Source organism: Hippoglossus stenolepis, chromosome 12 (assembly GCF_022539355.2).
Source record: "Hippoglossus stenolepis isolate QCI-W04-F060 chromosome 12, HSTE1.2, whole genome shotgun sequence".
Taxonomy (NCBI): domain Eukaryota; kingdom Metazoa; phylum Chordata; class Actinopteri; order Pleuronectiformes; family Pleuronectidae; genus Hippoglossus; species Hippoglossus stenolepis.
The window spans coordinates 16,868,934-16,894,427 of NC_061494.1; the positions used below are offsets into that span (position 1 = coordinate 16,868,934).

Here is a 25,494-nt window from a genome sequence, read left to right on the forward strand (position 1 = left end):
CATAAAAATATGTAAATTAAAAAAAAACATAAAAATACAAATACATATTTGGCCCAGGATGCATTTGCGTTCACACAGCTAAAGAATGTTGCCACCTCCGAATGGGATTTTTGTGATCGGATCTCAGGAGGCATTTGAGTGCGATCAGAGCTGAACTTGAATCACTGAGGACGGATGTTGTTACCAGGTCTGAACGGAGGTCAAAATCATGAGGGGGACAGAAGATCTACAGTATTTCATCACATAAAATTTAAAAACCTTTTATTTCCATGTCACAGCAAACCATGCTGATATAAACTCACATTTATACATACATACAAACAGCCATGTGGACAAACTCTTCAGTTTGCATTGGATGTTGCCAAAGTATTGCACATTTCTTTTTTGGAAAGCAAATAACTACTTTGAGCTTATTTCAATTTGTCAAACTTCAACCACACCTTTTTCACAGCATTACTTGTGTTACTGAATATCAAATATAACAATTATAGTGAAATGTATTATTTTTTTCTGAGCCTTTGCCGAACGATATATGTATTTTTAAGCCCTGTATGTAGTAGTTATGTGTAATTTGAAATTTTACTAATGGCGGATGCACTCAACAAATCCAACAGAGAGAAGGTTTAACGGTGAATCACAACTGCGTAAGCAATAAAGACAATTAAATAACACATTTCGAATTTACAACAAAAAAATGAACAAATCAAAACCTGTGATGCAAATGTTATAAAAAGATGAACTTGTTTATAAGGCGCAGGAGGTGAAATTAGCTTTGAAACCGTTATTCAGAGTCAGACAGTTGCCTCAGGATGAGTCCGTTAATACTGATGTCAGTTTTTTGTGAAGACAGTTGTCAGGTGTTCCCAAGAATTCAGTCTGGGTGTCCAGCAAGGTGTGGGGGAGCAGCGTCAAAGTCTAGAGTGTCCTCCTCGTCATCATGAAGGTGTACCTGTGTCGTCACTTCCTGTTTGCGGGGTCAGCTGCTGCAGCAGGTCTTTGTAGACGCTGACCCGGCTGAGGAGAGGTGCGTTTTTTTCCGCTCGCAGCAGCTTGGAGTAGACATTCTTATATGTTTTCAACAGCTCCTCATCTTTATTGCTGTAAACACACAGGAGTGAGCATAGTCAAGGTATAAAGGATATTCGATGTATACAGAGCTGGATGTAGAATAAGAGTTTTTGGATTCTCGCTCACCTTGGTTTCCGTTTCATCGTCGTCATCAGTTTGATGAGCTGCAGCAGCAGGAAGGAGAAGCTCGGCTCGAACACGCCGATTAACTTCATCACTTCCTGGAGGTTCAGTCCTGAGGTGGGACCGGTGGCCACATCAGGAGACTGAGCCGAGTCCTCAGGGTGTGGTTCACTCGGCTGCAGCACGAGGAGAGACGGAGAAGGAAAGGTCAATGTGACAGCACGTGTTGGAGAGAGGACAACAGAGCAAAGCTTTGTGAAGATGAATAAGCACGAGAGAGCATGTCCCAAGAAAACTGACCTCGACCTGCTCCTCCTCCTCCTCCTTCAGCTCGTTGTGAATGAGCTGGAAAGCATGACGACTTTCTGTCATGATCTCCAGAGCTCCAGTCAGGCTCTTCAGCTTCGCCCCGCTGCTGCTCTGACCTGTGGAAACACGATGTGAAACATCACTGCAGGAGGCTGTGGACTGAACATTACTGAGGTTCTTCTTCAAAAAGATGAGCAACGCAACAGAGCGCTTTTTTCTCTGTGGAATTATTTATTTGATTTTCTATGAAATCAAGAGACATTTTTTCTTTTAAAGCTGGTGAGGTGGTTTCCTTCAAAATTCATCAATTTAGAATAAGTATTAAAAATACTAGGAAAGGTGAGAACGGTTCATTGAGGCTGAATATATGTAACACATGAATGACACATGCATTTAATATTTGTTTTGGTAATAACTACCCTAGTGATATATGGAATATAATCAACAGTTTCTTCTTGTATCCTTTAATGTTTTTTTACTTTTTTAGGTTCCTTGGGCTGGATCATAAACTGTGTTTGTGTTGCTATAAGGCTGTCTCACTTTTTTGTCATTTTGTTTGTTCGGTGTTTCAGATTTTTTTGTGTCGTGTTTTTATTAATAAAAAGGAGATGGGAAAATAGACTGTTTTCTCACCTGCCATTGTGAACTCAGCGAAGGCCACCCTCTCCAGGAGCGTGCGGAGCAGCTCACAGGGCGCATCTTTGAGGCTGAGGAATAAACAAACAGCTTTGCTGTAGTGAAGCTCTGCCAGGCTCCGATGCTGCTTCCTCAAGTGTTCGTCTCCCACCTGTCACACAATTAGAGCCAGGAACACAGACATCCGTCAGTGTGCATTATACTGAGGCATCACCAGCAATTCTATTCCAGTCAGTCTGTGGTTCCTTTTTCTTTAAGCATGATCAAACAAATGTCTATATCAAAAGAGTGCGCCAAGACATACGAGTGTTTGGTACGAAAAGCAAACAGATATTCAGAATAAATACGATTTCTTTTCACGATGTGCCACCTGGTTGCGGAAGCAGCTGTGGTACATAGAGGCCAGGCGGTGGTGGATGGTGGCAGCTCTGTACTGGTAGAGCGGCTGACGAGCCGACTCAGTCTGGAGGTCACAGTACTTCAGGGATTTCATCATCGCCTCCGTCACCTCTCGCTCAATCTGGGAAAAACACATGATAGAAACAGAAAGATGGTAATCACTGATCTAGTGATTTGAAGAAAAGAGACTGATAATCAAAATGTGAAAATCTGTTAAAACAGGCACCTGCTCCTGGGCCTTCCTGGACAGTGGGGCGTAGTCCTGCAGAAGTGTAGCCAGGGTGAAGTAGGTAGTGGACAGCTCCCAGTTTACACTGTCCCACACTAGTGGGTGGTTCGCTCGGTTTGCCAGTGACCTTATAGCCCGCAAGTAGTAATCTATGGCCTGGGTTCAAATAAGATAAAAAGTCCAAGATAAAGTAAGACGAAAAATAAAAAGATCAGCAAAATTGCAAAGGAACAAATAATAATTAAGACGATAAGTGTTTGACGTGGCACCTTGTTGTAGTAGAGTGCCTCTTCAGGTGAGAACTCCCCTCGGCTCTGGTCGCCAGAGACGGCGCAGTGAGCCTGAGCGCAGATTCTCATCAGTCGGCCAGTGTTACACAGCAGCAAGGCCGAGTTGGTGCTGTCCCTGATGGCTTCAAAGTCCTTCATACCTTTCTCAAAGTAGGAAAAACTTTTTTTCCACATCTCCTGTTCTGCTACGGACACAGACTTCTTTACTGGGGAGGGAGAAAGATAAACCTGATTAGACACAGCAACATGGACAGAGACACAAGTAAGAGTGATCAGTTTTTAAAGTTGTGTTTTAGTCCGTATTTCTTTCCTGATCTGAGTGCAGTGGAAAGCAAGCTGTCCCTATTACTCTGGGATATCGGTCACTGTCATTGTTAAGAGTTTCAACTTCTACCCGACATACCTTCTTTCTCAGTCTGCATGGCTGCCGCCTGGTTCATGTAGTACACTCCCATCTCATTGCGGATGTTTCCCAGCCGTCTGAGCAACTGAGCCAGTTGATCTGACTCCTGATCTTTCAAAGCCTCGGAGATGAGCAGTTCATATGCTGCCTCGTAACATTTACTGCTGACAAACAGCTGGTACTCCGGGTCCATCGACAGGTCTGCTGCCATGTTGAAGGCTGAAGGGTAGAGAAGGATACGATTGACAAATGAAATGGCCTTTACCCCTAGTTTTAATAAATCAGGCAACATAGCTGGACATTGTGTGTTGTGTATGATTGTCTTCAGTGAGTGACCTTGGCAGCTGCTCTCTCTGTTCAGGCTGTGCAGGATCTCCTGGTCCTCTTTGGTCTGGTAGCTGTACTCCTCAAGGTAAGCGGCTCTGTTGTTGGCGTTCTGGGCCAACATCAGCTGGATGTCTCCACACAGAGACAGACACTGGCTGTGGAACTGCAGCACCTGCGAGTGCTGCGTACCGCTCACTGAGCAATAGGCATCTGGAGGAAAACCGCAGAAGGTGATGGAAATAGAAATTGAAGTTTGAATGACTTTGTTATTATTATGCTGCACATAATTTGGAAAGTTATGGAGCAGTTTCATGCACAATCTAGTGAAAGGACCTGATCTGTTTTTAGATTAATATTTGCTTTGTGAAAACATTATTTAGGCTGCTAGAAAGAGATCAAACAAGGAAAGAACGAAAGAAAACAACTTAAATTGAAGTTAAACAACCGTACCGTAGCACTGCAGAGATAGCTTGATGTAGCGCAAAGCTCGGCCGTACTTCAGTAAGTTGGTGGCGGCATCAGACAGGACAAAGTAGGCCTTGGAGGCTTTGAGGAAGAGCTGCAGCTTCATGTGGTGCTGCCACGAGCCAGGGATCATCCCCGAGCGCGTCAGGTGCTTCTGGTCGCCCTGCACGGGCCCCGCTGCTGACACACACATGATCATAGCCCGTTTGTAAGAAAGTAAGAAGACAGTGTATGACATAACACTTCCATATTCACTGTTTTATTATGCGGTATTACATCAGTTAGTAAAAAGGACTGAGAACTGACCTGTCTCAAGAAGAAGAGAGATGCCTTTCTCGGAGGCGCAGGCTCCAATAGCATTTCTGTCTTCATATTTGAGAGGGATTGGTGTGTTGGGGTCCGCGGCTGGGAGGTCGCTCTCCTTCTTAATGCTTCCATCCACTGCCTTCAGGCCCTGTGTTGTGTATCACAGCGATTATTAACTGGTAGGTGACACATCGTTGTATGTAAATGTATGTTGTATGTAAACATCATGCGGAGACTTGCCTTTAGTACGTAGCTCAGGACGTGTCTGCATCGCTCCTCCTTGTCTTGAGAAACGGGGAAAGCTCCACTTGGCTGCAGAGATTTGAAAAGATAAAATTAGCTTCTTTCACTTTTTTTCCCTCCACTCTCTCCCTGTAGGTCTGTGTGATGGAAAGAGCAAGAAATTTGTAGACGCGCTCACTCTGATCTGGTGGGTAGATTTGTATTTCTCCGGCACAGACAGCTCCCCTACAGAGCGAATAACAGCCACAGCTTTACTGTCATCCTGTGGGTTGGAGCAGTTGCTGTAGGAGCCATTCTCATCACTGTCCTCCGTCAACTCTGCCTCCTCGTCTTCCTCCCTGTCTTCGTCGCTGTAGCTGTCCTCGGAGCCGCCGGCCCGGAGCGACTCTCCTCCTTCCTCAGGGGGCTCGTCGAGCTGGAACAGCTCTGACAGCATGTAGTGGGCTGAGGCGGTGATCTGAGGTTCAGAGCGGATCAGGTTCAGTCAAAGAGTTTCACTTTCTACTTTCTCTGCCGTCTAAATATAAATTGCCACCTCTGTCTTATTGTAACATAGAATTTCTTCTTACCTGCGGATGCCTCTCCTGATCCAGAAGTTTGACGCAGTTTAAGAGCAGCGTTCGGACTGTGCCATAGTGCTTCCTGTTCTGTCTCGCCTTCAGCATTAGGTTGCTGGCCACTCTGCGCCACAAAACACACAACAGACGAGAATCCATTACAGCTGATTCAAACACATCTCACCTGCAAACAATGTTTTATTTTACAAGGGTTGCCCTTAAACGGACATTTTAATTTATTTACTATTTTAAAATATTTTGCATTTATTATATATTGAAACAACAAAGTTCTTGCTACTTAAACTGACTCAAATAATGTTAACTTTCGCAAACCTTTTGAGGATTTGACTAAACCTGAATTCCAACAATACATTTATAGATTCGGCCTCAAGCTTTCTATGAATCTCTTTTTGGATATGAGGACATTTTTCAGCCCTGGACTTTAACGCTTCAAATTTAACTACTTTTCCAATAGAAGTCACGGCTGCAGGAATCCTGTCGAACAAAGATGCTCTAATGCTGAGTCTTTATAAGATTCTTACCTGTATAGTAACACAGCCACAGGGAGAGTGAAGGGATTCTGACATTTCCCTTCTTCAGCCTCCTCACACAAGGTAGTAAGATCATAAAGCTTCACGATGTCACTCCCACTGGCTGTGGGTTCAAAATGTTAAATTAGAAAACATAGAGAAACACAGGCACATAGTGATCAGACTGAAGAATTCCTGTTTGTTTGTCTCCCACCTTTAAAAAGCCAGTAGGTGTGACCCTCTTTGGTGCAGTTGGACTTTAGGAAGGAAAGAATATTTTGGGCGATGTCTTTCACAACCCTCGTGGAGAAATTCGAGTTCTCCAGATGAGGGATGTCCTCTGTCTTTATCATCTCGTATTTCTGTAGGGAAAACCACAAAACAATGAAAAAGTTTTTTTTAAATAAACAGGCCCTAAGACTACACAGTCTTTGGTACTTAAACCCATAATTTCTTAGGGATTTTTAAACTCAAATGAAACAGAAAATTGTAAAATATAGAACCTTTAAAAAATGTTCACTGCCATCAAAACAATTTCAGATTATACAATGAAACATCATCTTTGGCAATAATTACTTGGATAATAACAACACTGGACAAAAGGCAGCAGCAATTCACCTGAACGATGCCATTAACGTGAAAACACATGACCAGTTCGGGGACATTGCACATCAGATTGTCGAGCCAGTAGTCGATACCTGTCAGAATGTTGATTGGTTTATTGTTGTCCCTGAAAGACACAGAGGAAGAAGGAATTATTATTATTATTAATTGGATGTATTATCTTTACAGTTCAGCTCAACCAAATTAAAACCTGACCTACTAACAACAATTCCCAGCATCTATCATCACTGTGCAGAGACGTAGTGTGTGTCACCACATCCATTATACAGCCATATTTTATGAAAAATGTTCAGTATCTTGTTGACGCAGACATGTTATATAATTAAAATTCTTATTTTCTCTCTATGTGAACATTTATTTCAGATCCTGAATCAGAACAAACTAATTCCAACCTGAGTCTCAGACTGACGGCAGGATAACGACCCCCTCCGAAAATAGGCATGTTGGATCCGACCAGCATGTGGATATCCTCGAACGTCCACATGATGTTTCGCACAAAGTCGTTTCTTAAACCCTGTCGAACAAACAACATCAAATGATATATTAACCATAAGCCACCACCTGTAGTCATAAATACCACTGAAAGAAGGTTGTAAACGTTTGTGTTACCTGACTGTTTTCCCCCTCGTTGAACAGAGTTGGGAGGTTTTGCTCTTTGAGTACAGCCGTCACTTGGCCCAGAGCAAAGTTGCTGTCCAAAGAAACGCTTTCCTACACGTTTTATAGAAGCAACACTGTCAGTGTAAGTAGTGCAAACCAACATCCCACAGTTATCAGCTTAGCACTCACCAAAGAGCCACTAAGTCAAAAAACGCTGGTTAGTTATTTGCTTAAACCCTTCATCACATTAAGTACAGAAAAATTGTGGAGACACAACGGATTAAATCCTTATAAATTCACTTAATTATTTTCAGTGATTAGGTTTTTCAGACCTTGATTGTATTTTTAATGATATCTTTTTGAGATTTTTCCCAACATTATTTCATATTTCTCAGAGATTTCTTCGGACCTGCTTGGCAGTGTCTGACTCTTCTGCTTCAGACGGCGTGCTGGTGAAGGAGGTGGGCCATGTAGAGCTGAACTCCTCTGCCTCGTTCTCCACCTCCCCTTCATTCAGGTTGTCTGGTACAGGCTCTGCAGCTCCATCACCATTTATACTGCAAGAAACACAGTGTTAGAGCCGTAGTGTTGACAGAGCAAGGCAAAGAGAGATGCACAAGAAGAAGTGTAAACTTACACCCAATGTAAAGAGATAACTCACCTGTAGTAGAGGAACTTTGACAGGATGGCTCTCTGATACCAGTGCTCTTTACTCTTCTTTTTCCTCTGCCACTTCTCATCTATTAGCCGCTGGTAAAACTCTTTTAGCCACGTCCAGTCTCCGGTCTACGAAAACACACGTAGCAGGAAAATAAAATCACTCTAACCTCATACTGTCATGAAGACATTTTTTAAAACATGGAACAACAATCCTAGTAAGGATGTTTCGTTGACTTGGAAAAGAAAAACCCTGCTCTACCTGAGAAGACTTCATGAAGAGCTCTTGAATGTCCAGGTCGTCCAAAAGCAGGGTCCTCCCGACGCGGTGAACGGCCATGCTGACGTGAGACTTGCTGTAGGGAATTTTCAAAAGCTTCTTGATGTTCTGAATTTGACAGAAAACAATGTTAACGACAGCTGTATGAACATGTTTCAGAAACAAATGTCAGCGCTGGAGCGGCTCCACAAACCTCAGAGTCTGACACCACGTCAACATCGTCCCCGATGCAGTCAATGAATTCGTAGGCCATCCCAAAACTACAAAAGAAGAAAAGGAACTTATTCACAACAGTGTTTGCAAATGGTAATATGGATAAAGGTCAGACTCTAATGATTTATCAGTATCCATGGTTTATCCACTGATAATCACAATGATTCTCTGCTATCAGATATGCAGCGAGAAGTTTTCCAGTCATAGTTTTGTAAAGTTATTGAAAAAATGTAGAACGCGTGAAGTCAATAGAGCAGTGAGTAACAATCAGTCTTCATGAGTGCGTTCTGACCATCAACAGAGGCCATCTGCCCAGCAGGTTTCCACAATTAAGCAGAGCACAAAGCATGACGCGTTGAGCCTCTAATTTAATCTGTGACTTTGACTGAATAACCAGAGGTGTTTATAATACTTAGTGTTGCCTTATTGAAACAAATAGAGTGGTCAAAACATTATATTATTATATAATACCTCTGTGTATAATGCAAAACAGTTCAGCAGCACACACTGCACTCTGTAACTTTTCAGATCACAACAGCCTCACATTAGTGTAATACATAGCAGTTGTAGTAATAGTATTATTCAGGATGTTATACCTAGAAAAAGGCTTGCTCTTGCTGCTGGAGCCTAGTACGGTGGTTCCCGCGCTGCCCAGCTGAGGGTTTTCTCTCAGCCAGTTGGCGGGAGGCAGCTTAAGGTCGGTCTTCTCCTGCAGCAAGGCATAGCTGGTCGGTGGAGGGGCGGCTGAGTACTTTACCACGGCACAGCTCTTAATTTCAGTGCTGCCTGAGCATATGGCCGACTCCTACAAAATAAAAACATCATGACTTAGATAGATCAGAGAACACAGACAGTATTTCAGGTTTTTCACATGGTGCAAAACATTGTCCATGGTTTCCACGTGTAAAATGTATATGCAGTTGTTGGAATGATGCACCCCTTGACAGACAGTATCATCCCTGTAGGAGGCCATGATCGTTGCAAAAAACTGTCAAAATCTTAAATAAAATTCTACTTCCCCACTTTACTTACTGACCACATTATGTTGTTTTTAGCAAGTCTGGCAATACAGTTGTGTCAGAATGTGTGGGGAAAAAAATTGTTTAATGGGGAACTGTAGCGGGTTGGACAAGCGTGTTGGACAAGAAGAAACTGGTCAGCTCAGCAAAATAAATATAAAAGAAAGGTAAAAGAGAGCTTACTATAAAACAAAGTCAAAAACAATACAATACAAAACTGAGACTATATACATTCAAAGGTAGTTATTGCACCGTGTGTGTATCAGTTCACATTTTCGAAATAAAGTAAAGTGCAAACAGGCAGGAAAAGGATGTGCGGAGGGTTGTTAGTCATGATTTGCATTCACACAGCTAAGAGAATATATATATATATACCAGGTCTGAAGGGGGTCTAAAGGGGCCCCTTGAGAAATATTAGCCCCGGGCCCCTTCAGGAGCTTAATCCGGCTTTGACGTTGGCAGTTGTGTAAATGGATTTGACACTAAAGGTGACAGTGACTTTATGAATCCACACACAACATTAACTAACCCATATAAAGCTAGTTAGATTAGCATGTTAGATCATTGAAGCATGTTTCTGTTACTTACATGTTTGCTGTTTTCACCTGAGCAGGTGGGCTCTTCCTTCACATTGTCCCAGGGGGTCCCAGGCTCCCTGTCCCCAGAGCTCATACCGGACACAGCACCGTGGATCAAGCTGATCCCTCAACAACCCGCCAGCCTGCACAGGTTGTCACGGAGGAGACATGAGATGGAGGACGGACAAGGACAACAGTATCGATCAAGTGTTAGTGATGGCTTTAGTTTGCTATGCTAGCTTTGGCAGGCTAGCTAATCCAAATAGCATCGCTGAGCCGTAGCGCTGTGAAAAAAACCAAACAAGATGTAAATATACAACACTGGAATAAAATGACACTCACATGAGAAGCTGCTGTTGCTCAGTTAACCTCAGTTAAATGTATTTAAGGGTTTAAATGAGCCTGTAGCTTCTCTCTCTCCATCTGTTGTTGTCAGAGCACACGTTGGTCCAAGTGAACAACAACTTCCTGTTTCAGCTTCAAAACTCTTCCTCTGTTCCCTGTAAACCACCGGAATTCATCCCGAGTCTACAGTAAAATACAAAGAATGGATTTTAACTGTTAGTGGTGTAAAATAAAGCTCATGTCGCTGAATCTCAGTCAGAGCGATGTATCGATAAAGGCAATGAACCGGAAGTACTAAGAGTTGGCAGCTCCTGCTCTTTCTAGAAAAGTTGAGTACATTCTGTTCTGGTGGCTTTTATTTTGAAATGCACTGACTTGGCTTGTGCTTATTGTCTTCTTTTAAATTATATAATAAAACAATAACAAAGTTTGTTTGAAGTCAGTTAAAGTCGAGATTAATACATTTAATTTGCATTGAGGAAAGAAATTAATTGAAATATTTTGATACTTTTCTGGAGTATTTCCATTTTCTACTTATACTGCATTGTATTTGTTTGGCAGCTTAAGATACAAACTAAAGTGCAGATTCAGATTATAAAATTAGTTTTTTAAGATTATATTATGTACTTTACAAGGGTCATTGGGTTTTTTTATCCATAGCAATACATTATATTTATGGAAAAGTTTTGTGTTTATACAATGTTACTTTTCAGAATAAGTAGAGCTCTCAGATCAAAAAGTACATTTTAATCTCACATCAAAAAGTACATTTTAATCTGAAGGTGAGAAAGTATTTGAATACAAGCACCAAGTAGCATATAAAGTAAATACTTTACACATTTTTGTTAATTACTGTATTTGAATTATGTTACGTTGTGTTATGAAGTGTTGTGTCATGTCATGTCATCTCATGTTATGTTATGTTCTGTTCTGTTCTGTTCTGTTATGTTATGTTATGTTATGTTATGTTATGTTCTGTTATGTTATGTTATGTTATGTTATGTTATGTTATGTTCTGTTATATTGTGTAATGTTGTGTCGTGTTGTAATGTGGTAATGTGTTGTGTTATGTTAACACAGTGGATGGAATGTCAGGCAGCTCTCTATCTAAACCGAACTGGGAGGAGCTGTGAAAACTTTGTTGCAGACCTTTCACTTCCATTCTAATGCAATTGTGTTAACACTCAGTTCATGTTTAACCACGACAAAGTCATGTGTGTTGTCAAGTGAGAGCAGAAAACGACGCAGACCTGCAGTTGAGGAGCCATTTTGGGGACAAGTGAGTGTTTACTACAATGAACAGCTGCGGTCATGTGGCCCTTCGTTTGTGAAGTAAGCCGCACTTTGAAAATGTATGCGTGTCTATTTGTTCACATACGGTAAATGTCATTGGCGAAGAAAATAGGCAAGTGAGCATGTTTTGAGTTCCATAATGAAAAAGTAGCAAACTTTGTCTTTCATTTTCTCAATATTTGTTCAGTAAAACCTTTTGAAACTTGACATGCAGACAGTGGGGGTCAACATGAACAAGAGTGAGTTGAAATATCTGTGTCACCTCAAATAATATTTAAAATCACCAAGTTTTGAGTCCAATAATCAGAAAGTAGTGAACTTTGACTTTAATTTTCAGAAATATATATATATATATATATATATGATATTCCATTTCATTATGTTTGTTATATTTGTGTGGAAATAAAATCAATCGTCCACAACAAATTATCTTTTAATTGTCAACGTTTGTCTTCGGCCTATTTGACATTTAGCGTAAAATCACGAATAGACGCGCGAATTGTCGAAGTGCGGCTGGGGTTGACCGGGTTTACACAGACGACGGATCACATGACCGCAGAGATGGCCAACTGGAAGAATCACGTGCGTGCTCGACTGCAGCAGAGAGACCAAACTGAGAAACTGCCTCATGTCGGTGTTTTTACGACACGTAAGATCAACATTATTCCTTCCTCAGCTTTTTACATCGATGCTCTCACTGTCTCAGACCGTAAGAGCACGTGTTTGTTTTCATTCTAGTGTCTCAGCTGGAGGAACGTTTTGAAATCCGCAAACAAATCCTGGATGATGTTCAGTTTAACAGGTTAGAAAAGCAGAATTCCACTTTATCCAACATTTGTTCATCTTGATTTATAAAACTTTTTTTTCCAGCTCTGAGCGAGATGGAGTAGAAGCTGGAAAAAACACTAAAATCCTTCATCTGCAGCTGAGAGAGACTGAGCACCTGTCAGAAAAGGTGGATAAAATAATATGGATCAACAATATTTAGCTGTGCAAACATCAGTTTCCTGTAATTAAATAAATGCATCAGAAAAAAGCTTTTTGTGGTTTTAAACTTGTAAAATAATCTAAAAGCCAGGAAGTTACAGCAGAGAAAGAAATTGAACCACATTATCATCTGTGTGTTCAGGCATTGACCTTTGAACTCATCGCTCCTTCCATTATCCACAGTTTAGTCAACTCATTCTTTTGTCTCCCCAGTTGTCTCAGACCGTCTCTGACCTGACCAGCATCCTGTATCTGAAAGAGGCTGAGCTGCAGTACTGGCAGTCACGGTATGTTATGGACAACCATATTCATCATAAAATATGATCTTCAGAAACAGAAAGTAATGCCCCAATGTTTGTTTGGTCATATTTAGGCATTAAGTCACTGTATGAAAATTATTTTCACAAAGTCGAGAGTGGATAGAATGAAAAAACATCAAATATAAGACGGTTACATGTTTAAAAAGTAAAAGGCCTGCAGACATAAATTATTTACCTTGCGAACAGGTTTAATTTTATTGTTTCAACTCCTAAAAAAGTCTAAAAAGTCAGTGTTGTCTTATCAGGCCGATACATTTGTAATGCAAGGAAGGAAGTTAATATAAAATATAAATACGAAATTCAGCCTCCATCTCCAACCTACTAACTTTGATACAATCCTTTACTCTATTAGACATCATGTTGAAGAATTTATAAATGGTCATCTTGAAAAATTATTCATAAATGTGTGTTTTGACGTAAAAATGTTGTATAATGACAGAACTACATGAGTCAAAGTAATTGAAAAGATTAGAGGTAAAATAAATCATTATTTCATTACTTTGCTATTTCAGTGTGTCCCAATACCATCAAGAGGCACGTACCCTGGCTAAAGGGAACAACACCCTGAAGGCAACCCTTTCAGAATTTGAATTCACCTTGGAGTGTCAGTCCAAAGAGTTGGCCACCCTGCGAGCGGAGCAGGAAGGACTAAAGGAAACTTTGACGCAGGCTCGGAGAGAGAAAGACGAACTGTTGCAGCGATGGATGGAGGAGAAGAGGGAGGAGGCTGACAGGGTGAATAAGAACAACGATGCACAGGAACGGTAAGAGAGGTGGATGTGTGATCTCAAAATAAGAGTTAGCACGGTTTTGGAGATTTTATTAAGTGGTCCATGATTCCTGGTTTTCATCAGGTGGCAACGTTTGGCCAAACAGCTGAAGAAGCACCTCCAACAACAGGAAAAAGAAAAATCATTACTTGTCGACGCGTCTCACTGAAGAATTTTAAAACCCCCACCATCTGAGGTGATTCATGAGTTACACCATTTTTCAGTCAGTGCTTGGTATTATTGACCATGTACCATTTCCAAAAATGTTAGCCAATGTTTATTTGCAAAATCCTAACCCAGGATCTTTAATAGTTACATTTGAACACATTTTAGAATAGCTAATTGTATTAAAAATAAAAAAATAAAGCTAGTTAAGTTCAATATAAGTTGTAAAATTATATTATATATTTCATAAGTTGTCGATAAATTGAATATGTCATTGTAATGTATTGTTGTGAAAAATAAAGTAACTAAACTTTTTGTTTTAGTGAATTATCCCTCCTTGACTTTGTCATCCATCAAAGATACATTTTCTTGTAACTCTCAAACACTTGATTTTATTTAATCAACTAAATACATTTTAAATGGAATTAATTTAATCTCATCAATTGCTGAAGTGCAGAACTCATCCGTCAATACGAATGAATAAAAGCTTAGTTGGGACAATGGACACCCGTCCATTAAGCTTTTATTCAACGTAACGGAAACACTTGTGCCCTGGTTACTATAAATCTTTAACAGTAATGTTCCAGATTACTTCAAAACTGCTAGTGTTCAGCCAATTCTAAAAAAGCCTGGGCTCGATCACATGATTTTAGAAAATTATAGACCCATCTCAAAACTACCTTTTATCGCTAAATACTCAAAGATTGTGGCTAAGCAACTCCTTGCTGCTGTGAAGTGACATTTTTGAAGTGAAGTGCTTGGAAGTGACATTTTCTTAACATTCCTTCCCCTTTTCCACAAGGCTCCATCATTAGCAAAGAGCGACCCAATGTCACCCTGAACTTAGTGACATTGATCATAATGGAAAACAATATTGGATCAATGACACTGCCCTGAGGAATACCATATTCCACCATATACCTTCCTGATGAAGCGGCCCCAATTCTTACTTGAATAAACTTATCAAATAAAAAGTCTTTGATCCGATTATATGTTCTACCTGTGATCCCTATCATGTTTACTTTAATGTTTAATCCATCCAAGCCATATTATATGCCTTTTCTACACATCAAAAATCCTGGTTATTCGTTCGGCCTAGTTTCTTACTTTGTTATTGTCTTTTATCTTTGTGTTTTATCTGACTGATTTGATTTGTGAATCAAAGTAAACTATTTATCCTGGAAGTAAGTGGAAGCTGTTTTTTGTCAGAATTCCAGTTCCACATCTCCGTGACAAATTGAGCTCAGTGTCCAGGTTATTTGTTTGGAGCCTGTTTCCATAGTGACCAGTGTTGTGCATTGTTCAGTTAAGTTTAACTGTGCATGCATGTGTGCGGTGCGTTGGTGAAATCACTCAGTCGATAAAAATTGGAAAAGGTGGAAAAAAACCTTCAATGAGCATTGGTGGAAAATGGGTAAGAAATTCTTTATTTTAATCACAACATCAAGTTAAAACTTGAACAAATAATCAGCTTTTCTTTTTCATTGTTCTCAGTTTGCTCACACAGTTTTGCCAGAGAGTAAAGGAGAGGAGAGGCGAGACCCTCGGACTTGTATAAGCACTGGGATCATGCTTAGTCAGGTTGAATCCTCGTTGCCTCAGGCTTTGAGCTTTGAACGCCATCCTAAATGGAAAAGTCAACAGGTGTGTATGTGCAGTAGATGATTTTGTATCACTGGTTCTTTTATACACACTTCTGTCATGGCCCTTGCACTTCATATCAAAGAAATTTAGAAAAACTGCCTTCTCAGTTTTTCTGTGTTCAGTTGTTTTACTGTCTGAGTTTTTTCTTCATGTGTTTCTTCACAGGAATCCAGGGAGTATCCACTCTCAGACCATGACAACAAGCATTCCTTAAAAGATAACATTGCTGTCTTCACTTATGTGAGTATGAAGAGAAATACACAGCATAACAAAATGTTCTGACCTATCACCATATCACAGCTTGAAAGGAAAACATTTGTTCTCTGCCTCCGTGTCATGTTGGTGTACTTCAGGGTGTGGGACTGAGAAAGTGTCCCGACGAACGCAAGCAGCAAAACTCTCACTTCAGCCTCTGCCCCGATGGAGCTGACAGCGGCACATCAGAGACTGGAGGGAACGTCTCAGCCTACGAGACAGACTTCACGGTGAAGCCGACTGCTGCTTTTCCAGCGGGCTACAGCCGGTTCACCCGCAACCACAAGCAGAAGGCTGCAGAGGCAGCTTCAGCACGGGCAGGGCAGCACTTCCTGTGGTTTGGACGCCATGACCTCGAAGAGACCCCGCAGAAGCAGTCAGCCATCAGTTCCTCAGCAACTTCTTTGTTCAGTCTGGTGCAGTCTGAGGCACTAGATGGCGTTGCCAAGGAAATTAGGTGAACGTTGTTGGATGGTTCAGCTGTTAAATAAAAACTCAATTATTTGCATATTAACAAAGAGCAAATCAGGTGTGACAGGCATATGAATAATTTAATGTGTGCATGTTAATCATAAAAACGTCTGTATTGACTTAAAAGTTATGTGCTTGTGTGAGATGGACAGACTACTATGTAGAGCTTACTGTAAAAGTATAACAGGTTCATAAGTGATGACATCAGCAACTCTGCGACTTGTGTACCAAAATTTAAGGCAACTTTCTGAGTTGTTTTCCTGACTGGAGATGGCATACAGACGCATTTTTCCAGTCACGAACACATTTTTCTGATTATTAACACCACACGAGTGCACCATCAGTCTCGTAATCAATCATGGATGGGTTTTCCAGTGTCACGTGCAATGAACCAATCAGAGTGCCATTTCCCCATCCCCTTTAAAAGTCAGTTGTGCTTGCACCTTGACGGATTGCTGTTGTAAATGCTAGATCGTAATAAAGAATATTTCTCAGCAGAGGAAACAGATTTACCTGAAGTGAAACCTTGTTATTTTTTGCCTATGTAGATGCACATGATCATTTTTGATTAATACTGTAGTGGGTTTATCGCAGGGTCCACTGTAGGATCTGGACTGGTGGGATATCACAGTTTAGCCAGCAGAGGGCAGCAGGCCTGCATGAGTTATTGTTAATGCTGATCACAATCCACTGTGTTGCTCTGCAGCCAAGTTGTGTGAGAAATGTAACAACCAAAACCCCTGAGTAATGTGCATGATCAGGGAGGGGAAACGTGGGGGTAAATAATTATTAAAAAAAAGAATCCGGTTATTTTTAATCATTGCATATGAACACGAAGACATTAAATTAGACCATGTGAAATAAATTAAGACTGAATTGAGTCATGATGCATGGGTTTATTTCACCCCTGGGGATGAAAGGGAGGGATATGTGTGTGAGTGTATGTGTGCCACCCTGCGAGAGGAGGAGGAGGAAGCGTGGGAGCGAATGACAGCGAACACTGCTCAGAGAAAAGCACTTAAGTGAAAAGTATCCTCAACCACTCCAATAGCTGATGTTTTCCCTAGAGTATGTTCTGACCAGCTGCTTTCTTTCTTTAAGTACTCATCGGGGAGATGGTTCTTTTTTCTTTCTTTTTTTTTTTTTATCTCAAAAGCTTTCTTTCAGCTGTAGTAATTAGCTGATCCACATACAGGGCCGACCTTGTAGGCGTTGTTTCGTTTCTGAAAAGGTGAAGTACAGGTTTTATACAGCGAGAGAGCTGCGAGACATCCCCGTGGAGGAGCCGTCCTTTGTGATGAGAGGATCTCGCTCATCGCATCAACCAAAAATAACTGATTCTTGGATGCAGGTGCATGTCTGACTCCAAGCTTACCTTGGAGTCAGACATGCACCTGGTTACCTGCTCTAGGTTACCTGCTCTATTTAAACCCTTTCATTGCCACATGACACCAAAACACAGGCCTGGACAGCTGTTAATAAATTAATTTGGTGTTCCGATAATACTTAAATTCATCTAAAACACTTTTTTAAAGAGGTGCGGAGGTGTTGACAAGAAGGAAAGAAGTGTTTATTGCTGAGCCACACCAGTGCCTGTGTTTGATTTGGTTCCGTCTATAGCGTCTACTGGTTGTCTGCCACCTCTGTCCCTGTGGGTGCAGTTTTCAGACGACACTTCTTCACTCTGGACTTGCCACAACTTGAACAACTCCTCCGCACATGAAGCCACCGACACTTCATAATCACAAGCTCTCATTAGCTCTGCTGGAAGAGCAGTATGCGGCTTTTAATACTTCACAAGGGGAGTGAGAACCTCTTAGGAGAGAACCGGTGTGTCAATCTAAGTCAGTACATGTGGGGGTGTGTAGTGTACGTACAGTGTATACACACCGTGTTAGGCGAGTATGTATGTGTTTTATCACGTCGAGGCAAAACCACAAGCACGCGGTTTGTAAATAACAGTTTCTTGGTGGAATATCAAACCTTCTCCCAAGGACAAAAGACACATCTCCGTAAACAAGCATTCAGCCGCCAAAGCCCTGCACTTCATGAATATTAAATCAGACACTTTGAATCCTACCTCTTTGGTGTTGGGAGGCCCGAGTCTGGATTCTTACCATTTGCTGTGATTTATTCGCAGGTGCATGTGTCTCTTTGATGTGCGGAGTTGAGAGGTTTTGCACCTGTTAGACAGGAGAAAAAAATGCTTTGAAAACAAGAGGTGGATTTGCCAGACAGTCAAAATAACAGCGACAGAGGGAAGATTTGTGTTGCTATGGTACATTGTGTGTGTGTGTGTGTGTGTGTGGTCCAGGTATTACTCATGTTGTGGGGACCCAAAATCTGTTCACACAGTCACATTGTTGGGACTTGTCTTCCTTACGGGGACAGCAAAATTAGGTAAATTAGGTTAATCGAAAATGGTAAGAGTAAGGGTGTGTTTGTGAGGGTGTATACTTGTTCTTACAACTGGACGACCATTTTGAGCGTAGTGAGGATATTTTTGGAAAGTGAGGACATTTTGGTTGGCCCTCAAATGGCTGTTTGAATGATAAGACTTACTGTTATGGTTAAAATCAGGTTTATTTTAGATTGGGATTAAAACGCAGCACACACAGGCACATCGAACCCCTGGTTTTAAGTTAGGGTGATTTGAGATGGCTAAGGTTAAGTTAAGGGGCTAGGGAATGCATCATGTCAATGGGTCCTCACTAAGATAGAAGTATGTGTGTGTGTGTGTGTTGAGGCTGCTGTACAGTTTTGACACTCCGTCGTGTGCACAGCAAAATCACTTTTGTCAAACAAGAATCTACCTTTATTTTCCTCATGTCAGTTTTTGGCATCTATTCTGACATTACGAACTTGTGCGTTTTTTGTCCATTACCTATTCATTTTGGACTTGAAAGGAGAGTTGCCATGGAGATGCTGCCGTTAAATCACATATCACAAAGATCCTTTTGCCAATTATAACTAACATGCGGCTTCCCTGATTTCTTTAGATTTTTTTTTTTTTTCTCTTCTTTTATCCTTTTTGATAATGTGTCATGGTTCACGTATGACTTTATGAGTTACATGTCAATTTTTTAGCTCTCAGCATCCTGTCTAAATAGCTACTCTAAACTCCCTTGGCTGGGTTTAACTAGCCAACAGCAAGTCTCCTTCCAATCTCCTGTCACTCATTCAACTTCCAATCCGTCCAATTCCCAGGCAGTCTGTTTTTTCTTTTTTTCTTTCAGGCAGCCAGTTGGTTAGAGTCCCCTGGCAGCCTATTGGTCCTTGTTCCTGTAATGGTCATGGGCCCTTCAGAGTCTGAGGGTGGCGATAAAGGTGGCTGGCTATCTCATTTCCACAGAGGACATGATAACATCCTGAGAACATTCCCATCCCTCCAGTTTGTTCAGTGGAGATAAGCGCTCCCCATGCTGAAACGTCTCTCTGCACTGTACATGCGTGTTTAACTCTGGGAGCTTGTTAGCCGCGGTCCTGCTCCGGCCTCCCATGATGCACCGGTGCCGTCTAGCCGCCTGGCATCGCGGCGTCGAGGCACTGAGACGTTGCCTCAGATGAGCAGACCTATCCTTGCACTAAAATCACATTCCTCCCTGTATTTTTTTAAACCTCCGACACAGTTTGCATGCTAATTTGTGTGTAGGTGGTGAGTATAATTACATTAGGTTGGTTGTAAACAAAGACCTTCAAGCAGCAGTCTGTTCAGCTAACCCTCCCGAGAGAGAACAAGAAAATAGTTTATACTGGGATGAATTCATTTTTCACACATAGTTTGTGAGCCTTGCTGTGATTAATTAGCAAAAATGTACTAAAACGAGTTAGAAACAAATGGAATGGTTTCAGTTATTCCATGTGTATTTAATATGTTTCCTAAATGCCAAGCAGAATCAGTTGGACTCCTGATCTTGTGTTAGGAGAGTAAGGGGCGACAGTGCACAGGCAACACACGTCTTAGCTCCAGCAGTGTCTCACTTTGGCTTTCCATATTTGTGGAAATATTACCAAGTATTTCATCACTACTTTACAAGCTCATTTGCTCTGCTCCTTCGCAACCTCCACATCACAGCAATTTGATCTCATTAGGTAAAATGATAGATCTGTCCCAATTCACAGATCAGGAGCTGGGCCCCACACACACACACACGTACACGTACACACACACACATACACGTACACACACACACACCGCACATAATCTGATTCTTCATGCGGTCTCTCCTACTTGAATGAAATGGAGGCTGTTATTTCAGGACCCTGATAAAAAATGACGTCAACGAGTCACATTTGAGACAGTCCTCTAATTGTGAGAGACAAGGGCAAATGAAACAAAGTGACGCTTCAGACAATTTAGCTTGAATTTTGCTCCGTTGCACATCATCTCTACAGTTTATTGTAGTCAGCTTTGGAAACTGCTTTGTCTCACATAAACATTCACGGTGCTCTGTTTCTGTAGGAGGAAGCAAAAAAAAAAACAACATCCAGAGACTTCACAACAAGTCTAATTAACTGTTTTCACACTTATTCTCCAGTCAAAGGGGTAAATCTGTCTCATTTGCATTCTATTGGAGGCAGCGAAAGTGCGCCAGTGTCTTTTACAGGCTGCTGTGACTGTGTCAGAGGCTTTATAATGTGCTGGAGTATAATTAGATGCGAGCGCGGTCAGAGCGGTATTGTTTGAATCATATTGTTCCATCTCAAAAGCTGTGTTAAAATACATGCTGATGAACTGTGTGCCCACTTGGTGGATGAGGTACTTACAGTGCGATGGCACACTCTTCACAATCTGACATTATTACCGAATGTAAATTACACTCCCATGAGCCGCTCATTACAATATCCCGTATGTAGAGTGTGTTGTAAGATGTTAAAGTCTCCGTTAACATGATCCGCTTCTTCTTTTCTGCTGCTGATAATGATAAGTGTTCTGCTGGTGATGTTGATGATAAATTAACGGCACTTCTCCTCCTCAAAGAAAAAGGATGAAAGATGTGAAGTGATGTTAAATATTAATATAAAATCCTAGGTACTGTGGCTACAGGGGTATCTACCATGGTGATTTACACAGAGTTATTCTGAGTAGTAGCATTATTTGACTGAATAATAGATGGATGAATGAACGGACTGTCTGAATGAAGATCTTCACAGTTTTATTTTGCTTTAAGAGACTGTAAGGCAAGTGACCTATGTGTTGTGGTGAGCACACAGACCGAGTAAAAGGAAATGATATGCAATAAAGTGATTTAAGGGAGAGAGTGTGATTCAAGGTTGCAGTGAAATATTCATTCCAATGAAGCAAAGAGTGGGGCAGCATAAGAATAACCCGTCTTTAAAGATTAACATAACCCTTGGAGGTGTTATTGTATCCCCGTAACCAAGTCAAGACTTCGGCAGGTGCAGAACAGCTCTCCTCTCCCTGTGAGTTACTGCATTAAGTCCCTCAAATTTAGTAGCACAATCATGAGCCTCCCGTTCACTCTCTGGAGTAGGAGAATCGCTTTGCATTTTAAAAAGGTCAAACACTCAGATCTCTGCCAGAAGGAATTGAGGGAAGAAATAATGTCTCTCTGCAGAAATATGCAGTCGCACACTACTGATCCTCTCAAATACCCACTGTACAGTGGAAAGATTAGAGGGTGTGTGTGTGTGTTGACTGTCATCCTCTAACAACTACTGTATAAACAAAAAGCAAATCATACTATCAAACCCTGATATAAAGAACATTTAATAATCCACAGCATTGTATTGGTTTAACCAGATTCGTATGCCAGTGGGACACAGTGTAAGCCATACTGCATGTTTTTCATTCTGGATTATAATATACAGTAAATAATATAGTATTTCGCTTTTAAATGTGCAGGGAGAAATAAACTAAAGCAGCAGTGGTTTTCAAAAAGGGGGAATGCGAACACAGCCAGGGGCTCCAGATTCATCCATTAAAATGATCATGATGTATTGTTATTTAGTGTTGAAATGGTGAAAATGTTTTGAATACATTTCCAATATCTTTTCAAGACACTTCTCTGGTGTTGTTCTATCACATAATTAAGTAGAAGTGTAAAAATGGGAATAGGGAGAAAATGGAATACCTCTGACCTACAAGAAATCCAGCAAAAATGTAATATAAACACAGCCTTTTATTGGATTAAATCTAAAGCAACAAATCCGATTTTAAACAGTTCTTATTCTAAAAGTGACATGAAGAAGGACATAACAAAAACTCATCTGGTGAATTAGGACACCAACACATGTTTGTCATTTTGCATATTAAATAATGTTCCAAACCTTTAAACTGTCCTGTTACTGTTTGACTGTTGTTTTTGGTTTGTATTTAATGGGCCTATGTGCTTATTTTTATTCAGTGGCCTGTCATCCATCCCCTGTTTTGCCATAGTAAACATATGCTTCTGTTGGTGTTCCCTGGTGGCCGACGTTGGACTGGAGTGTTTGGGTTCATGCCCAGTAGCTGCATTGTGCGGGAGACAAAATGGCCACAGGGAAAAAATGCTCTTCGGACAGGGCCAAGAGCCCCCAGGCCCGGGACCACACACTAGATGGTACAGAGTTCACAGCAACAGAAGCTATGTAAATGATTAATCTATTGCTTTATTTGTCTTTGAGGAAAGCTCCATGTATACACTGGACCACTGGAGGTGTTGGGAAACTATGCAGAGAGTGAAATGACGGGAAATCCAACGACTCTCCCTGCCATCTGCGCCGTGTTATGTGTTATATGAATGAATGGAGGGTCCACAACCGGTTTACTTACTGAGACTGGAACTAAACGTAAGGGAGGGCAGTAGATTGCATGTTTTAAGCATGACATCAAGGCACAGCTGCAGTCGCTGCTATCTGCACCTGTAGCATGAGGGGGGAAAAAAATGCACTGAGTCAACATGCAGTTGAGTGTTGAAACTAAAGTCCATTAAACACAACCCCCCCCTCCCTTTAAACCAAAAATAAATTCTGTCCAACAAATCTTTTTGTTAGTATTTTTCATTTAAGTAGTTTGTGTAAATTTTGTTTCCCCAATGGTCCAAATTACTGTAATAATCTGTGTGAGAAATAGACTAAATCCATTATTAGTTTAACAATTTATTAAAGGAGGTCCTTGAGGTGCATTTACCAGCTGTTAGTAAGTTCAAGCAGAGAGCCAAAGTGAAAACCTAACTTCCAGTTTTTAAGTAAATTTACATATGTAGTTTACATAAAACGTCATATGTAAATATCTATGTAAACATTTAAGTTTACATAACAGTCTCATTTATTATTATCTATGGACTTTTATGTTGAAGACAATTAGATATGTTGATATAACAATCAAGTTTCGTGACGTTCGACCTGACACTAGATCACATGACACGTACAGTACTGCTAATAACACTAACAGCCGAATAACATAAGCACATGTTTGGTAGCTAACGAAATTGTAACGTTAGCTAGTAATAATTCCTCCTAACTCTAAACTGTTGAGGCACTACTAACTCATAACATGCCTGGAATGAGAAAACCTTAAAGGTAGCTTATTGTGTTAAGCTAATCTTTTTCATCATCATTTTTGCTAACATATAATATGGACAATCACACAATTCTAGAGTTGTAGAAGTCTGGAATACATCTCTTCGGGTCTCTGATCACAGTTGGCTAACTGATAAGTGTCAGTGTGTTGTGTGTTCAGCTAAAGTTTTGCTATAGTCTCCAAGTTACAGGGGACAGAAGGAAAAGAAAAAGGCTAAAGGGAAAAATGTCACAACACCATGTCTATCTGCTTTCTAGAATATTCCCACTGTCCCGTCTGCATCAACAACTGCGAGAGGTGTCTCATCCGTGTGTGTGTGTGTGTGTGTGTGTGTGTGTGTGTGTGTGTGCGAGGGAGAAGTGGGCAAAGGCTCCGCCTCACTCCAAAAACGAGAGGGAGGAAAAAAGGGAAAAGCAAACTGATACACACCTCTCTCTCTCGCTCGCTCTCTCTCTCTCTCCCTCACACACTCTCACTCAGTGTCTCTCTCTCTCTCAGTTGTGGCAGGAGGAAAAGAAGAGGAGTGTTTCTGAAGTAAACAGCAGGATAACCACCACCACCAGCACCACCACCACCAGCACCACCACCAACCACCGAGGCTACTTCCCCCGCGCGCTAAACAACGCACGACACCGGGCGCCGCTTTCCCCCTGCGCCCGGATATTGTCCCGCTCGCGGTTCAGGATTAAGTTTTTTCTCCTTCTCTTCACATCATCTGAAGGTGGATCATCATCTACGGGCGAGAGCGTTCGGAAAAATGCGTAGCCTGCGATGCTATGTGCGGAGCCTCCGAAGCCTGAAGTCCCAGTGAACATCCAGCCGAGGTAAGATTATCGAGAAGGTGGCGGAAATATGTGGAGTGTGTGTCAGTGTGTGTGTGTGAGTGTGTGTGTAGTTTAGTCCATGTGTCCCTGCGCCATCAGCGAGCAGGGACCAGGGAGGGAGGGAGCAGACATTAGCCGATACTCTTCATGGGGATGTGGGAATAAGGTTTATTAAGTTCCCTAATGAGCCTCCAAGATAATGGTGAACATATTAAAGATGCAATAATGAGTGATTTATTTTTTAATTAGCGATAGCCTCTCATTAAAATCTATATTCGCACGATTAATACTTTAAAAAACATTTGCTATACACTTGAAGAGGTAAAACAAAAGTTCTAGGACTAATGATGAACATATTAAGATCAACAATAAGTGTTTTTTTTCAAATCAATATTGCCTCTTTATAAATCAATAGTTATATTATTGATACCTTAAAGAATATCTTACATACACATGAAGAGTTTAAGCAAAAGTTTTTTTAATGTGCTGGGTACGTCTAAGCTAATGTTGAACATATTAAAAAACCAATAGGGATCAATAGTAAGTGGTTTACTTTCTCATTAGCGATAGCCTTTTAATCAAATGTGTATTTATATGATTAATACCTTTTAAAGAATATTTGATTAACACTTAAAGAGTTTAAGCTTCGCTAATGAGCCGGGCACTTACAAGGTAATGGTCAACAGATTAAAAATCCAATTATGAGTGATTTATTTTGTAATTACTTTTAATAAAAGGTGTATTTATGTGTTTGATACCTTTTTTTTTAAAGAAGATTAACACTTGGAGAGTTGAAACCAAAAGTTTGGTGCAAATGCGGCCGCAGCATTTCTGGGTAGCATGTGTATAACCAAGCACATCCAGTTTGAACATGCCACATCACCCCACTTATTAATGAGCGCTTAATTAGTGACCCAATCAGGCGTCCACATGAGCAACCTGCACCTTTTCCAACAGCAGGAGAATTCTTCCTTTTCACAGGTTTGACAGGCACAGAGTGTCATTGCTTTCTGAAAAAGCCAACTCTCCCTCTTCAGTT

General features: G+C 41.0%; 4 protein-coding genes and 1 long non-coding RNA gene across 9 annotated transcripts in view; 3 read left to right on the plus strand and 2 right to left on the minus strand.

Annotated features, from left to right (window-relative positions):
* Window positions 1-244: 244 nt before the first annotated feature.
* Window positions 245-10,504, minus strand: edrf1 (erythroid differentiation regulatory factor 1). 2 transcript variants are annotated; one of them, XM_035172310.2, is made up of 26 exons: window positions 10,199-10,504; window positions 9,867-9,999; window positions 8,856-9,064; window positions 8,240-8,306; window positions 8,029-8,154; window positions 7,771-7,895; window positions 7,519-7,666; window positions 7,119-7,220; window positions 6,902-7,023; window positions 6,504-6,615; window positions 6,100-6,247; window positions 5,898-6,009; window positions 5,368-5,479; window positions 4,977-5,255; window positions 4,796-4,867; window positions 4,556-4,703; window positions 4,235-4,426; window positions 3,794-3,994; window positions 3,458-3,676; window positions 3,034-3,260; window positions 2,762-2,920; window positions 2,507-2,656; window positions 2,134-2,287; window positions 1,492-1,616; window positions 1,195-1,367; window positions 245-1,098 (listed from the first exon to the last, which is right to left on the minus strand). In XM_035172310.2, the coding sequence occupies exons 2-26, from the start codon at window positions 9,948-9,950 to the stop codon at window positions 936-938; spliced, it is 3,729 nt and encodes a 1,242-aa protein (XP_035028201.1). In that variant the 5' UTR covers window positions 9,951-9,999; window positions 10,199-10,504; the 3' UTR covers window positions 245-935. The 2 variants fall into 2 exon arrangements, with proteins under 2 accessions (XP_035028201.1, XP_035028200.1); XM_035172309.2 differs by having other exon boundaries at window positions 4,235-4,429.
* An 829-nt stretch (window positions 10,505-11,333) lies between these two features.
* On the plus strand, window positions 11,334-14,051 carry si:ch1073-143l10.2 (uncharacterized protein LOC565165 homolog). 4 transcript variants are annotated; one of them, XM_035172892.2, is made up of 8 exons: window positions 11,334-11,480; window positions 11,682-11,733; window positions 11,968-12,143; window positions 12,233-12,296; window positions 12,365-12,449; window positions 12,695-12,768; window positions 13,314-13,565; window positions 13,656-14,051. In XM_035172892.2, exons 3-8 carry the CDS (start codon window positions 12,044-12,046, stop codon window positions 13,738-13,740), a joined length of 660 nt encoding a protein of 219 aa, XP_035028783.2. In that variant the 5' UTR covers window positions 11,334-11,480; window positions 11,682-11,733; window positions 11,968-12,043; the 3' UTR covers window positions 13,741-14,051. The 4 variants fall into 4 exon arrangements, with proteins under 4 accessions (XP_035028783.2, XP_035028784.2, XP_035028785.2 ...); XM_035172893.2 differs by lacking the exon at window positions 11,682-11,733 and having other exon boundaries at window positions 11,334-11,533; XM_035172894.2 differs by lacking the exon at window positions 11,682-11,733 and having other exon boundaries at window positions 11,985-12,143.
* Window positions 14,052-14,884: 833 nt separating this feature from the next.
* On the plus strand, window positions 14,885-16,624 carry tex36 (testis expressed 36). The gene is made up of 4 exons (XM_035172583.2): window positions 14,885-15,150; window positions 15,231-15,380; window positions 15,546-15,620; window positions 15,734-16,624. Exons 1-4 carry the CDS (start codon window positions 15,130-15,132, stop codon window positions 16,094-16,096), a joined length of 609 nt encoding a protein of 202 aa, XP_035028474.2. The 5' UTR covers window positions 14,885-15,129; the 3' UTR covers window positions 16,097-16,624.
* Window positions 15,147-24,119, minus strand: LOC118118976. Its single transcript, XR_004698037.2, has 4 exons — window positions 24,061-24,119; window positions 22,882-22,970; window positions 18,224-18,289; window positions 15,147-16,115 (listed from the first exon to the last, which is right to left on the minus strand). It is a non-coding gene; the product is annotated as an uncharacterized LOC118118976 (long non-coding RNA).
* ctbp2a (C-terminal binding protein 2a) overlaps window positions 24,108-25,494 on the plus strand; it is a 62,114-nt gene continuing 60,727 nt past the window's right edge. The window contains exon 1 of the mRNA XM_035172569.2: window positions 24,108-24,455. The gene's annotated coding sequence lies outside the window, so the exon portion shown is untranslated. The remainder of the gene's footprint in view (window positions 24,456-25,494) is intronic.